This window comes from Podarcis pityusensis, assembly GCF_964106645.2.
Source record: "Podarcis pityusensis genome assembly, chromosome: 7".
In the NCBI taxonomy this organism is placed as follows: domain Eukaryota; kingdom Metazoa; phylum Chordata; class Lepidosauria; order Squamata; family Lacertidae; genus Podarcis; species Podarcis pityusensis.
Genome location: NC_138031.1, coordinates 1,904,088 through 1,919,251, shown reverse-complemented (window position 1 = coordinate 1,919,251; position 15,164 = coordinate 1,904,088). Strand labels below are relative to the sequence as shown.

At 49.5% G+C, this 15,164-nt stretch overlaps 1 protein-coding gene and 1 long non-coding RNA gene across 3 annotated transcripts in view; one reads left to right on the top strand and one right to left on the bottom strand.

The window, feature by feature from the left end:
- SLC39A4 (solute carrier family 39 member 4) overlaps positions 1-15,164 on the bottom strand; it is a 62,298-nt gene that overhangs the window by 33,788 nt on the left and 13,346 nt on the right. The window contains exon 1 of one of the 2 annotated variants that reach the window (XM_081012586.1): positions 6,707-7,518. The exons of the other annotated variant lie outside the window; for it this stretch is intronic. Within the exon in view, the coding sequence (XP_080868712.1) occupies positions 6,707-7,111 (405 nt within the window). The 5' untranslated portion in view covers positions 7,112-7,518. Of the gene's footprint in view, positions 1-6,706; positions 7,519-15,164 lie in introns of those variants that run through there. 2 annotated transcript variants of the gene reach the window in all.
- LOC308480961 lies at positions 6,966-13,694 on the top strand. Its single transcript, XR_013988361.1, has 2 exons — positions 6,966-7,087; positions 12,870-13,694. It is a non-coding gene; the product is annotated as an uncharacterized lncRNA (long non-coding RNA).

The window sequence follows — 15,164 nt, the reverse complement described above, 5'->3', positions numbered from 1 at the left end:
AGGTCAGCACCAACACTTTGAATTGTGCTCGGGAATGTACTTGGAGCCAATGTAGGTCTTTCAAGACTGGTGTTATGCGGTCTCGGCAGCCGCTTCCAGTCACCAGTCTAGCTGCCGCATTCTGGATTAGTTGCAGTTTCCGGGTCACCTTCAAAGGTAGCCCCATGTAGAGCGTATTGCAGTAGTCCAAGCGAGAAATAACTAGAGCATGCACCACTCTGGTGAGACAGTCCGCAGGCAGGGAGGGTCTCATCCTGTGTACCAGATGGAGCTGGTCGACAGCTGCCCTGGACACAGAATTGACCTGCACCTCCATGGACAGCTGTGAGTCCAGAAAGACTCCCAGGCTGCGCACCTGGTCCTTCAGGGGCACAATTGCCCTATTCAGGACCAGGGAGTCCTCCACACCCTCCCGCTTCCTGTCCCCCAAGAAAAGTACTTCTGTCTTGTGCCCAAAGGTGGGGTTGTTGCTGGCACCTGTCTGTCTCAAGAGACAATGGAGTGTGTCTCCGGGGGTGTGACCTCCCTGGCATTTAAGCCTGGGCAGTGTGTCTGGAAGTCCTGGGCTGCCCAGATGATAGGACACGCCCCTCCCTAGCCTTGCTGACCCAAAGGAAAGCGGAACAAGACATTTGAGACCAGCTTGGCTGCAAGAGTTGCTGGAAGGAGGCATTCAAGGCACCACCCAACCGCCTTAGGGACTCCCCTCTGGATTTGTGGAGGGTGCCTTCTTTGCAACAGAAGGTTGCTGGGCTCTGGCTCCAGCTGAGCCTCCTGGACGGTAACTAAGACAACCCAAACAGCTGAGGCCCTTTCATCCTTCTTTTGCAAAGGAACAGATCAAAGGGGGAAGGAAGGGCCAGGGCATTTGAATGCTTTTGATGCACAGGAGATGCAAAATAAATGCATTTAAAAAATGGGCACCACCCTAAACAGTTGCCTCCTCCTCCTTGATCCCGTTCCTAAACTAATCCTCATAATAAAGGCATTTTCACACAGCCTCTGGGGTTTACCTGAGGGCCCTACACAGGTTTTTGCATTTGCTTGTAACAGGTAAAGAATTTCTGGTGAATGGAGGCTTGGGGTGGGAACAGAAGTGGGAAGAAGACAGGATTGAGGGCAGGATACAAACAGAAGTTATGTGCAAGCCATAAGATCAAGTAAAACAATAGGAATACTTAACTGCCCAATCACATTGGTTCTGCCCCCCCAAAAAAATTCCTGTCCCCCAAAAGAATCCTGACAGAGGGGATACAATAGCCATCGTTAAATATCTGAAGGTCTGCCACATGAAAGATGGAGCAAGCTTGTTCTCTTTGGGAGCAGGATCTGAACCAACAGATTCAAATGGCAAAAAAATGAGATTGCAACAAAACATTAGGAAGAGCCTTCTGACGGTAAGAGCTGTTCAATAGTAGAATGCTACGGAGTCCACCAGAAGGTTGTGGACCCACCTTCATTGAAGGTTGGATGGCCATCTATCGTGGATGCTTTAGTTGAGATCCCTGCATTGCAGCGGGTTGGGCTAGATGACCCCGCAGGGTCCCAACTCTACAATTCTATGATTCTATTATCTCCGCTTCCCTGTTTTCAAAGGCTGGCTCTGTGAAAATCTGGATCCTGGGGGTTCGGACTTGGCCATTCTGGGGTCAAGCAATGCAATGGTGGTTGGTTTCTTAAGAAGAAACAGTCTCGGGTCTCCTTTCTGCTTGGAAGCTGTCACTTTCGATGGGCTAATGCCGCTTACTTCAACTCATGGATAGGAACAATCTGTGGCCATTCAAGGAAATGGACTTTGTGCATGATCAGAGACATGCTTGATGAGGATAGTAGCTGGGCCCAAAGTCTAATTTACCGTAAGTTCCAGAGATATCTGGGAAGAGAACCTGAAGGAAATCCATGCTTTCCTAGTCCCTACTTTTCTCTAGGCTTAACCTTCCCAGAGGGACGCGGGTGATGCTGTGGGTTAAACCACAGAGCCTAGGACTTGCTAATCAGAAGGTCAGCGGTTTGAATCCCCACGACAGGGTGAGCTCCCGTTACTCGGTCCCTGCTCCTGCCAACCTAGCAGTTCAAGAGCACGCCAGTGCAAGTAGATAAATAGGTACCACTCTGGCGGGAAGGTAAACGGCGTTTCCGTGCGCTGCTCTGTTTCGCCAGAAGCGGCTTAGTCATGCTGGCCACATGACCCGGAAGCTGGACGCCGGCTCCCTCGGCCAATAAAGCAAGATGAGCGCCGCAACCCCAGAGTTGACCACAACTGGACCTAATGGTCGGGGGTCCTTTTACCTTTAGTGTGATGTAGTGGTTAAGAGCAGTAGATTCGTAATCTGGGGAACCGGGTTCGCGTCTCCGCTCCTCCACATGCAGCTGCTGGGTGACCTTGGGCTAGTCACACTTCTTTGAAGTCTCTCAGCCCCACTCACCTCACAGAGTGTTTGTTGTGGGGGAGGAAGGAAAAGGAGATTGTTAGCCGCTTTGAGACTCCGTAGGGTAGTGATAAAGCGGGATATCAAATCCAAACTCTTTACCTTTTTAACCTTCCCAGGGTTTTTTTCCCATGCCAAAAAAAGGTGAAGCTCAACTTCACTCTGCTGGCTGCGGTGGTGTCTGAGGTGAAAGACAACCGCCAAGCCTTTTTTGCAGGTTGAACATGATGCAGCAAAGTGGCTCCAGCAGAAAAAGAAACAGAAGTCCTTTGCACTGACCACATCACAGGGTGAAAGCTTCAAAGACGGAAGGAGCTCGGGAGAGCCTGACTGCTGGATCAGATGAAAGCTCATCCATTGTGCTGGGCCTGCGGGTAGCCAGAGTAACGCGGTCCAGGTCCAGTCCCGAATCCAAGGGTTCTGCGAGGAGTCAGTCCGACAGGGCCAAGGCAGGAAACCAGGCAAGGTCAGGCACAGGATCACAGGCAGGTTCTAGCAAACAGCAATGTTGCTCCCGCAACCTGGGGCAGAGTCCGACAGCCTTTTATCTGTGTCGGGGCCAGTCCTGATCCCCCGGCGACTCACCTCCGTTTCGGCCGAAGGCGAGCACGCCTCCTGTGAATACTCAGGTCTCGCCTTCTCTCAGACCTCAGTCTCTGCAGCTTGGGAGATGTCGGGTTACTAGACCCAGGGGCCGCCTCAGCCTCCCCTGACCCAGTGCATTGGAGCAGCTGGAAGTGATGGCCCAGCTGAAGGCAACGAGGGAATCCTCGCATCTGAAGCCAGGGCAGGACCAGCCCCTGACTCGGCCCAGAATCAGGATTCGAACACAAGAGCCCTCTCTGCTCCTGCAGTTTCCAGCAACAGGCATTTGCAAGCATTGCTGCCACCAGCTGTGCAAGTAGAGCCTAGTAGTAGTCCTCAATAGCCCTCTCCTCCTCCATGAATTTGTCCAGTCTTCTTTTAAAGCCATCCAAGTTGGTGGCCATCACTGCCTCTTGTGGCAGGGAGTTCCACAGTTTAACTCTGTGCCACATCAAGAAGGACTTTCTTTTATCTGTCCTAATAAAAGGACCCTGCACAGTCCTTTGACCCTGTGAAATCTCCAGCCTCCATAGGCCATCTACATATTGGCTATTAACTCTTCGCTGCCCACACCCCTTGGGGAAGGGGCCCCCACTTTGATTCAGTCTGCGACGTAGCCTCTGCCACTTCTTCAAACTCTGGACGTGGCCATTAGCTTTGCAGCCGAACCTTGCCCCAGCGGAGGTTGCCAACCGTTATTCTGACAGGGCTCTTGTTCCTTGAGCTAATAGCTGCAGTACAGGCAGAAATGTAGCAGATGATGTTTGAACTCTGCGGGGAAATGCAGTGCAGAAAATGCTCTGCAGCACTTCAGCCTGACGTGAAACTCTTAAAGCCCACAGAAGCAGTGGAAGTGAAAACTTTGGCACCCGTAGCTGCAGCCGAGATCCTGTTAACCAAGAGATTACGACTGCAATCGTTACCCAATGCATTTTAGTATAAAAGAAGGTGTTTGATTAAGGCAGTGAGCTGTATCCTTCCTTGGAGGTTTTCCAGCAGAAGCAGGATGGCCATCTGTCATGGATTCTTTAACTGCAATTCCTGCATCGCAGCGGGGTTGGACTAGATGATCTCCAGAAGTCCCTTCCAGCTCTGCAACTCTGCAATTCCATGATGATGAGGATACTTTGGGCTAGATTCTTTGGTCCAGCCAGGAGACAGTTCCTGTTGCCCCGGCGAGCTCTTAACTTTTTCACATTTTGTTCTTTGCTTGGTGCTTTCCCCAGAGACACTGTGCAAAATGGGTGAGCACGGATAACAAAACATCTGGTTTTTTTAAATACCTTGTTTTTTGTCTAAACCTATGATCCGGTGCCAGGGCAGGAGAACTGGGATTCACCCAGGAAGGGTTGTGACTAAGGGGCAGGAGGCCTGAGGGTTCAACCGCTGATGGCATCTTCCAACAGGGCTGGAAGAGTCCCCTGCCTGAAACTCTAGCAGACAACCAATTTCCTAATCTACTGGGAGGAATGGGGCCAGCCTATGGTCTGCAAGTCTGTTAATAACTGACTGGATTCCAGGTGAGGCTGGAGGACCATTGAGAATTCTTACAAATATTGCCTAGCAAACTGTTCCAGGAATGTGAGGCACGTCCTTCAGTTGACCAGCTGCTGAGGGGAGGTGTCTGGGCACGGGCAGCTGGGTGCTGCATCCTTGGCTGAAATTTTCTCACCTGCCCCACTGTTTTCCTGCATTGCAGGGGGTTGGACTAGATGACCCTCGTGGTCCCTTCTAAGTCTAAAATTCTACAACCTCTTGCTCCGAGTTCAGGAGTACCTGCTGCTCCTTCAGCTGATACTGTTTGCATTTTATTTCTTCTCCTTTTTGGAAACAAACCCTTTCATTCATTTAAGAGCACGCCTGTGCTTGGGCTGTCAGCTCTTCTGTTAGACCAGCTTCCTCCAAAATCAGATTCTGGCCCCAATTCATCTGGACTGAGCGCCACCCTGCGATTATGCTCTTATTAGATTGCTCCATGGATTCATGCCCCCACCCTCACTTTACACATAACCTTACGAAAACAGACGTTGAAGATAACTACACCTTTACCCTCTTTTTAAGACATGTTCTATGGCTTTGCATTGCATGGAGCCGACAGCGAAGAGTTGAAGGGATTCCTTCCCTTCCTCAGGGATGTAGGAGGGTAACTCCATACCTGCCAACAGTTTGAAGGCGAGAACGGGTCCCGCGTCAAATGACCTCATTGCAGGGGGTTGGACTAGATGACCCCTAGGGAACCCCATCCAGCTCTAGGATTCTATGCCCTTCCTGCCACACCAAGGATCATCGCCAGCCCTCATCCCCTACGTGCTCTGGGCAGATTCACATCATTCCCCCCCCCCAAAGTGCACCCAACACACATTTCAAGGGAATGGCTTCCCCTCAAGTACCCTGAGAACTGGGGTTTTGGGAACTGTAGCAGAAAACTATAGTTTCCAGGATTCTTGGAGGGGGAGGGCAAGTGTTGTGCGCTTTAATATATGATGTGGATCTGCTGGCAGCCGTGTCTGTTCACATCAGCCTGTTTTCCACTGGTTTTAAAGCTGAAAGTTTTCTTTGGCTCTCTAGATCCATGATACAGCTGGGGGGGGGGGAACCTCCATTGTCCTGCAACCTGTTATTAAGTGGTTCAAAGTGAGTCTTGCCAGCAGGTGAAATAACATGCTAGGTGTTGCTGTGGCGCCTTAAATGTCCACGCACGGGCATTTTACATGTCTCGCCATTCCTGGCAAAATGCACGCGCCCCCCCCCCGCACATAACACAGTTCAGAGGCAGAAGGGAAAGACAACTGGAGAAACTTGCACTGGGAAGTGTCCCAGTGCAGTGCAGGGGGTTAAAATGTGGGAGAGACTGGGGTTCGAATCCCCACTGAGCCAGGGAGCTCATTACGGTGGCCTTGGAGGCCAGTCGCTGCCTCTCAGCCTAACCTACCTCCAGTGCCGGATTTACATACAAGCTAAACAAGCTATAGCTTAGGGCCCCACTCTCTCGGGGGCCCCAAAAAAAATTAAAGAAAAAAAACTGGATGTACATTTCCAAATATACGATAAAAAAATAAAACTTACATACAACAACAGTGTTTTGTGTTGTGTAGGCTCCTATTTGTTATGTGCAAATGGCTTTACGATACCTATTAGGTCCATCAATTACCATATAACATATATTCAACACAAAAAACAGCAACAGTTTGTTGTTGACAAAGGACAGCTGGACATAGAAAGGGCCCCATTACCTTCAGTAGCTTAGAGCCTCATCAAACGTAAATCTGGCCCTGGCTACCTCACAGGGCTGTTGAGAAGGGGAAGGGAGCCCTATGCACTGCTTTGAGTTTCTGGGATAAAAGGTGGGATATCAATGCAATGCAATCAATCAATCAATCAATCAATCAATCACAACCGTAAGATTGAACCCAGCACCCCGCAAAGACCAGTTAAAGCTCCTGTGGTTTCCCAGAGACAGACAGCAGGAGAGAGAAAGGGGTTTTCCAGGTGGCTAATAGGAACGGGATTTCTCCCTGGATGCCTCATTTTCCCAACCCACCCCTCCTCCTATTCTGCGCCTAAAGCGAGCGAGTGAGGCCGGCGGCATCCCGTCCAGGCTGCCTGCCTCATCCTTCGGACCTTTGAACCCCGGCTGGAGTTTGACCCACGCGAGCGGGAGAAGACTGCACACCTGCCGCCATCCTCTTTACCTTTTCACACGGCACTGCTGGGCACTGCACACGACCCACCGCAATATTTAACAGGGACTCCAGGGTGCCCTGGGGCAGAGCGCCTTCCTTGCCCGACGCCAGGAGAGTCCGCAGCTCCAGCAGGGCCGGGTCCAGGCTGGCATCCTCCGGGCCGGGCCCTGGCATTGCCATCCCTGGGAGGCAGAGCAGGAGGACGACGGCGACGACGGAGGCTGTCCAGGGGAGAGGTGTCATGGCTGGGTTGGCAAGGTTGTCTTCTGGAGACTGGCAGGTGTGCCTGCTGCTGGCTGGCTGCTTCTCCAAGACAGGCTTTGGGGCAGGTGCCCAGGTGCCGTAGACTCTCGGCTGCCCCGCTCTGCCGCTTGCGATGATTGGCTCAGGGTGAGATTGCCTCAGGTTAACCATTCCACAGAACCTGTCCAGCTACGCAGATCCCTCACCTTGATAGAGGGGCAGGTCTTGGCAAGCAGAGAGGCAGAGGCGGCAGACCCTGCCTAATCCGAGCTCCTGGGTCACCAGGAAAAGAGGCGAGCAGCCAAGGCTCCAGCCAGAGAGGAAATGAGCCAGCTTCAGCCTCCAGCTTCTTGCCCAACCGTCCTCATGAGCTCACCCACCCAACGTCCCCCTTTGGGGTGGAAGGGATCCTCCGCTGTTACCTCATATCCAGGCCACAAGGGTGAGGATGAGGAAGGAGGGAGCGAGCAAGGCATTCGGTGGGACTTTTCACAACCGGCACTCATGAGATCCCCTTTCAGCCCAGAATGAGTCATTTTTGTGTGTGTGTCAAACAGTTTGAAAGGCTCCTGGCTGGGTTCCAGGACAGAGGGACATCTAAAGTGTGTCGAAATAAAAAAATTCCTTCCTGTAGCACCTTAAAGACCAACTAAGTTAGTTCTTGGTATAAGCTTGGTATCTAAAGTGTGTGATTTTTTTCTTTTTTGGGGGGGGTGTGTGGATGTGTGTTTTTGTTGGGCTTTCTGTAAACTGCATTAAAAGCTTTCCAGAGGATTAGTATTCCACAGCACATATTGAAAACAGAGTTTTGTGGCACCTTAAGGACTGACAGATTCATTACAGTATCAGCTTTCGTGAGCCCACAAAGGCTTATGCCACAACCAGAGAGCCTTTAAGGCATCACAAAACTGTTGTTTGTTGGGTTAAGAGAGGGGAAAGATCCTCGCCAGAAGAGGACACTCAGCACTTGAACTGAGTTAGTTTGCCTTTATTTCCTTTAAAAAAACACACACACACAATCGGGGTGGGGAGCACTTTGCACGTGCTCAGAGGGTACTGGCTCAAAGTGCCAGATTTTTTTCCAATACGAAAGGGGGCAACGTCATACGGGAAATTTTAAAAGGGTAATTGTTCAAACCTCAAACGCAACATTTTAGGCGGTGTAGGTTTCTCATCTGCAGGGGCTGCCAAAAAGGGAGAGATTGAGACATTGCTCAGGAAATAATAATAATAATTTATTATTTATACCCCCTCCATCTGGCTGGGTTTCCCCAGCCACTCTGGGCGGCTTCCAACAAAATATTAAAATACAGTAATGCATCAAACATTAAAAGCTTCCCTAAACAGGGCTGCCTTCAGATGTCTTCTAAAAGTCTGGTAGTTGTTGTTCTCTTTGACATCTGGTGGGAGGGCGTTCCACAGGGCGGGCGCCACCACCGAGAAGGCCCTCTGCCTGGTTCCCTGCCTCAAGGCACTGAACAGGAGACAGCGCCTAAACTAGGAGCAAAGGATGTCTTTGAAGAAGTGGGCACCCAGCAGGATTCCACAGGTGCCCTTGGGCTCCCTCCCCTGCGTTGGGAACGCACTATTAAAAGCATCCAAACAGCTGGTGCTTTAGAAATAAGAAATTATGTCTGGTTACGACATTACGAGGAACAGTTATGCACCTGCCAATCTGCCTCTCCCTCTCCCATCATTCCAGCTTTGTTCTTCCTCCAAGCCCTCGGGGACTGAGCGCCCAGCATTCCTGCTCCGCCTAGCCTGCTCTAACCCCTAGAGGCCACAACCCTCTTTCCAGCTGCTGGGAATGAAACCCAGCCGTGCTGACGCATCTCCTTGCTCTTTCGCCACACCCCTGTTTTGCGGTCCTAAAGAGGACCCAGGAATGTCGAGGGCCAATTTCCTTGACTTTCAGGAGCATAAACAGCACATTCCTTGGCCACCCAGGGGCATGCCCCTCCGGCTGAAGTATCCAGACAGGCAGCACAGAAGCGATAGGTAGGGTGTGAGAGAGTCTGTGCTGCCTAGTGGTTAGAGTGCCGGACTAGGACCCCGGAGAGACTGGGGTTCGAATCCCCACTTGACCATGAAGTTCACTGTGTGACCTCAGGCCAGTCGCTGCCTCTCAGGTTAGCCTACTTTACAGGATTGTCGTGGACTTTACGTTGTTCTCCTGCTTCTCACAACAACCCTGTGAGGGAGGCTAGCCTGAGAGGCAGCGACTGGCCCAGGGATTTACCTGGTAGAAATCACAGGTGCGTGTCTTCACCTGCCTCCCTCTCCAGGGATATCAACACAGACTTCGGTGTCACCTTAAAGACTCGTGCATCAGCTTTCCTGGGCTGATGCTTGAAGTGTTATACTGAGTTTCAGATATATTCGCTTTGGGAAGAGAGCATTGTGAGCAGGCAGGTCAAAGGGAATGAAAAGCAGATAAGAGCAGAGATAGAGTTAGTTGCGTAAGCAACAGGGGCAATACACAAAACATTAGTTGTTGGTTACGCAGACATCCTGGCATTGGAAAGCCAATTAACACAGGTATTGTGCTTTCTTTTATATATAAAAAAAGACCCTATTGTTCTGATCCATTGCGCAAATGGTAGCACTGAATAGGGATAATTATAGCATTTTTTCTTAAAAAGCAAGAGTAGCTGAGCTGGTTTGCAGGGCTGGGGAGGGGAATCTCAGAAAGTAAAACCTTCATTAGGGCTCGCCAGAAAGTCAACAAACGTGGCAAGCTTCTGAGTGCAGCAGAAGTCTTCAAGAAGGTGGTATGATAGACATGTTCAAATATCTGAAGGGTTATAATAATAATTTTTTATTTATACCTCGCCCTTCCCGGTTCAGAAAACCGGGCTCAGGGCGACTAACAACAAATTCAAAACACTTAATTGATGCAACAAAAACAGCATAAAATACAGTATAAAACGTAAATAACAATAAATTCAGAATTCAAAAATCAATTTAGGGGGGAAATCCATCCAATAAACATTAGAGGATCACCAGGGCTAGCTGGCTAAATTAGTCCTATCTGGGCCAGCGAGGAGACCAGGGGAGAATTAGCTGTGGGATCCCAGAGCCGGTAATCTTCATAAAAAGGGGAGAGGGAGGAAAGGAAGGGGAATAAAATATCAGACTAAGTTCAAATTGAAAGCCAGGCGGAATAGCTCTGTCTTACAGGCCCTGTGGAAGGAAGTTAAATCCTGCAGGGCCCTGGTCTCATGGGACAGAGCATTCCACCAGGTTGGAGCCACCACTGAGAAGGCCCTGGCCCTCGTGGAGGATAATCTGACTTCCTTAGGGCCCGGGCTGACACATGGAGGATGGCAGAAAGTTGTTCCAATGGATTCCAATGACAAGGAAGGAGATTCCGGCTATATCAGGAAGAACTTTCCAACGGTGAGGGCTGTCAGACTTTGCAGCTGGCTCCGTTAGAAGATGGTGGACTCTCCTTCCTTGGAGATTTTTAAACAGAGGCTGGGCGGCCGGCCATCTGTCCGGGGTTCTTTAGCGGTGATTCCTTCATTGCAGGGGGGTTGGACTAGATGCCCCTTGCGGGTCCCTTCTAACTTTTTGGAGTATTGTGAGTCAATGGATCGGAACTTGAGTATGCAGAACTTCAGGGAAATTCAACAATTCTGCAGAATCTTTACTGGGCGTTACTATATATCACCTGTAGCAATTGTGTTACTGGTTCCACTCCACCCCCTGCGACTCGGTGTCCCTTGAGAGAGAGAAAAGATTTCCCAAGCACCTCCGCTTTCTGTTTATGTTTCAACGTCTATTTTCTTGTTTGAGAAAGGCTTGAAGCTAAAATCTTTTCAAAGCCAAGAACTGAATGAGTCAGCATGGTGTAGCGGTTGAGCAGACTACGAAGACACGAGTTCAGGTTTCACTTCTTCCAGGAACTTGCTGGATGGCCTAAGTCATGCTCCTGAGATTTCTCAGTCCCTCCCAACCCTACAGTTATTTTCTCAGCTTTCTTGTAAATGTGACTGAGCTTGTTTATTCATTCATTTAGAATCACAGAACTGTAGAGTTCTCCTACAGTCAGAAAGTTATCTCCTTCCTTGTAACTTGAAGCCACTGGTTCGAGTCCTACCTTCCAGAGCAAGGGAAAGCAAGCTTGCTCCATGCAGCAGCCTTTGAGATATTTGGCTCTCCTATCTCCTCTCAATCTCTTCTTTTCCAAGCTAAACATACCCAGCTCCTTCAACCATTCCTCATAAGGCAGGCACCCCCAACCTCCTGCCTTATGGCCTACAACTCCCATGATCCTTAGCTAACAGGACCAGTGGTCAGGGATGATGGGAATTGTAGTCCAAAAACCTGGAGGGCCAAAGGTTGGGGATGCCTGTCATACGGCTTGGTTTCCAATTCCAGACCTTTTATCATCCTGGTTGCCCTCCTCCGCACACATCCCAGCTTTCTGCGTTTACCGGATAGCTCAGTTGGTAAAGCATGAGACCCTTGATCTCATCTCAGGGTTGTGGGTTCGAGCCCCACGTAGAGCAAAAGATTCCTGCTTTGCAGGGGGTTGGAATAAATGGCCCTCGTCATGGTCCCTTCCATCTTACAGTACTATGATTCTAAAACATGAGGATTTGGCAAGTACACTGACTTCATTTATATTCCACCTTTCAGCCAAGGGGCTATGGCTGCATTCAGTCAGTCAGTCAGTTTTATTGCACATAGCCAAGGGCTGCCGCAATGTACACAGAATCAATCCACAATTAAAATAAAATATGCTGGATTAATACAAAAAACTTAAAACATTTATATTATCAAGACATTACCTACTCTAAAAAGAGCTATAAAAGTATCTTAATATACAGGTTAAGACCTTAAACAATAAAATTTATAGGCTAAAATCATCACATGGCCACTAATATATTAAAAAATAATGTTAATTAATACAATGTGCAATTATATTTGGAATTTGGTGATAAAGATAGAATATAGCTTGATGTAGATAGGGTCAAATAAATTCATCTCCTTTACAGTTGGTGGCTACCTTGGCTATATAATTTGCTCTAATTTTTCTAGCAGCAATTGCAAAGAGTGCTACACGCCAGGTCACATACTTATCTGTGTTTTTGCGAGGAGATATAAAATCATGTCAGAGGGGTTCTGGCTTGGGGACCTTGTCATTATAGGTGCTAAAAATCGTTCTCTTGCTTCATTATATAAGGGGCAGTGCAAGATATAATGCATAAGGTCCCCCACTTCAGGACATCCCCTAATGCAAACAGGTTCGTTTGTTGGTAGGCAGCATTCATTAAATCAGAGATGGAAGGGACCCAAAGGGTCATCCATTCCAACCCCCTGCAGCCCATGATTTCTCCTGTCCTCCATTTTATCCTCACAACAACCCTGCAAACTAGGTTAGGACTAAGAGATGATGACTGGCCCAAGGTCACCCAGGAAAGCTTCATCGCTCACTGGAGATTCGAACCCTGGTCTCCCAGGACCTAGTCTGACGCTCTAACCACTACATCACGTTGTCTCTCCAGCATCTGAGAATGTTCTGAAAGTGCTGTGTAACTGCTCAGGTTATAAATAGCTCCTAACTTACAAGCACAACAAAACAGGGTAATGGAACATTAAATACGTGCAGATCTGGCAAAAGCTTTGGGGGATTACTGTAGAACCTCTTTCATCAGGTGCAAAACAAGAAACCACCATGAAAGCAGATTACACCATTATAAATCTGCGAGTCTTTAAGGAGCCACAGGAATCTCTGTAGTTTTTGCTGCTCCCTTGCACACCTTCAAACTTACAGAAGAACCTGCAAGGTTGTTGGTTTTTAATTATCATTTTGACGCAAATTATAACCCTGGAACTTTGCCGCTATGCGCTGATCTCACAGAAATCCTCCCTGACAATCTTGCTGTGTACAAAGAATGTCCTCTTTTCCTCTGCGGTTTAGGTTTGTGATGCTTAATGAGCAGAGCGATGTGGCCAAGACAAACGGCAAGCAGAGATAGACAATCCATTCCGGTTTGGTGGCTGCAATCCTGGCTCCACACCCTTAAAGTTAATAACCGGAGGCTCACTTGGAGCAACAAGCCCCGCTCGCTCCAGGATTAGCCCACTCCTAGGGGCTCAGCTGTGCTAAGGGCTAACCAAGCAAGGCCTTAAGCCCCAGGTGGAAGGAGAATTGTCGTCCCAGCCTCCCTGCTCTGACTCTGTCGAGATGGCAAGGGGAGTCAGTCATAAAAAGCAGAGACATCACGTTGCCGACAAAGGTCTGTATAGTTCAAGCTATGGTTTTCCCAGTAGTGATGTATGGAAGTGACAGCTGGACCATAAAGAAGGCTGATCACCAAAGAATTGATGCTTTTGAATTATGGTGCTAGAGGAGACTCTTGAGAGTCCCATGGACCCCAAGAAGATCAAACCTATCCATTCTGAAGGAAATCAGCCCTGAGTGCTCACTGGAAGGACAGATCCTGAAGCTGAGGCTCCAATACTTTGACCACATCATGAGAAGAAAAGACTCTCTGGAAAAGACCCTGATGTTGGGAAAGATGGAGGGCACAAGGAGAAGGGGACGACAGAGATGGTTGGACAGTGTTCTCGAAGCTACCAGCATGAGTTTGACCAAACTGCGGGCGGCAGTGGAAGACAGGAGGGCCTGGCGTGCTCTGGTCCAGGGGGTCACAAAGAGGCGGACACGACTAAACGACTAAACAACAACAATACAGTTCCACGTCCTCACCTCCCCAAACAAATCATAACATTTTGAAAAGGTTGGTGTGGTTTCCCCCCTGGTTTTTTAAAAACATACATTAAAGAACGACTAAACAACAACAACAACATCCTTTCAATTTGACAGCTCAGGGAAGTTACTTAGCTTTAAAAATAATATAAAATCAACTCCTTTGCCAGTTTCTCCATTCCAAAGCTACCGTATTTTTCGCTCTATAGGATGCACTTTCCCCCCTCCAAAAATGAAGGGGAAATGTGTGTGTGTCCTATGGGGCGAATGCAGGCTTTCGCTGAAGCCTGGAGAGCGAGGGGGGTCGGTGCGCACCGACCCCTCTCGCTCTCCAGGCTTCAGGAAGCTATCCGCTAGCCGTGGGAGACGCAGCTCTCCCACGGCTAGCGGAGAGCTTGCCGGCACCCAGAAGCTTGGGGCGCACTGAGCTCAGCACGCCCCAAGCTTCGGGCTTCGCGCAGCGCTCCGCTAGCCGTGGGAGAGCCGCGCGAAGTCGCGCGGCTCTCCCACGGCTAGCGGATAGCAGCCTGTTCTGGGGGCTGGGGTCGGGGGAAGCTCGGGCTTCCCCCACCCCAGCCCCACACCTGGGGGGGAAATAATTTCCCCCCCCTTTATTTCCCCCCCAAAAAACTAGGTGCGTCCTATGGGCCGGTGCGTCCTATGGGGCGAAAAATACGGTATTTTCCCCTTGAAAGAGACTCCAGGAAGTTCCCAGAGGTGACAATTGCGGAGCTGATTGTTGGCCAAGGAAAGCCTAATCCCACCACCAGACTTGCCATGGGGTCTAGACATGCAAAGGAAGTTCTCTTGTACTTTGGGTGGTGGGACTTCAGAGGTGTTTGCCTATGCTAATCTTATACCTGAGTCTTCCCCTCCCATGTCTGCTTATGCTAATCTTGTACCAAGGACTTGTCTGGACATGTTTGCCAAGGTTAAACTAGTGTAACCCCTGTCTACCCCCCCCCTTTGTGACATATCAGTGATGTAGCAATGATGCTGTACGAACTGTATTCTGGGATATGGTGGGAAAGTTTTAAAAGTCTTTGTCACCCCATCCTCAGGGTTCAAAATTCCTCTTTGAACCTGTTGCGCAACAAACTTGGGTCTACAGCTATTTGCTCCGGTTGGTGGCTGGACTCCTTCCTTTATTCCGCAGGGACCCGCGGGCTCAGCCCAATAAGCTGGGTGACTTAGCAGCCTCACACCTAGATTTTTCCATAACAACACAGAGGAGAGGTCTATTGGTGGCCACTAGCCCCCTGTGCTCTGCCACCAGAGTCAGAGGTTGTATATGTTTCTGAATGCCAGTCACTGGAAACGGTTGCCAAACTTTGGCACCAGTTTGGAGTGGACAGCGTTGGGTTTTGGGGCAATAGGTGCGACCGTAGGTTTGAGCAGCAATTGCTCAGTTTGCGGGACGCTGCGGAATGTGGAGTTTTAACAGAAAAACAGTGCCAAACAACTGCAACAGTTTGGCACCGGTTTGGAGGGGACCCCAATTTT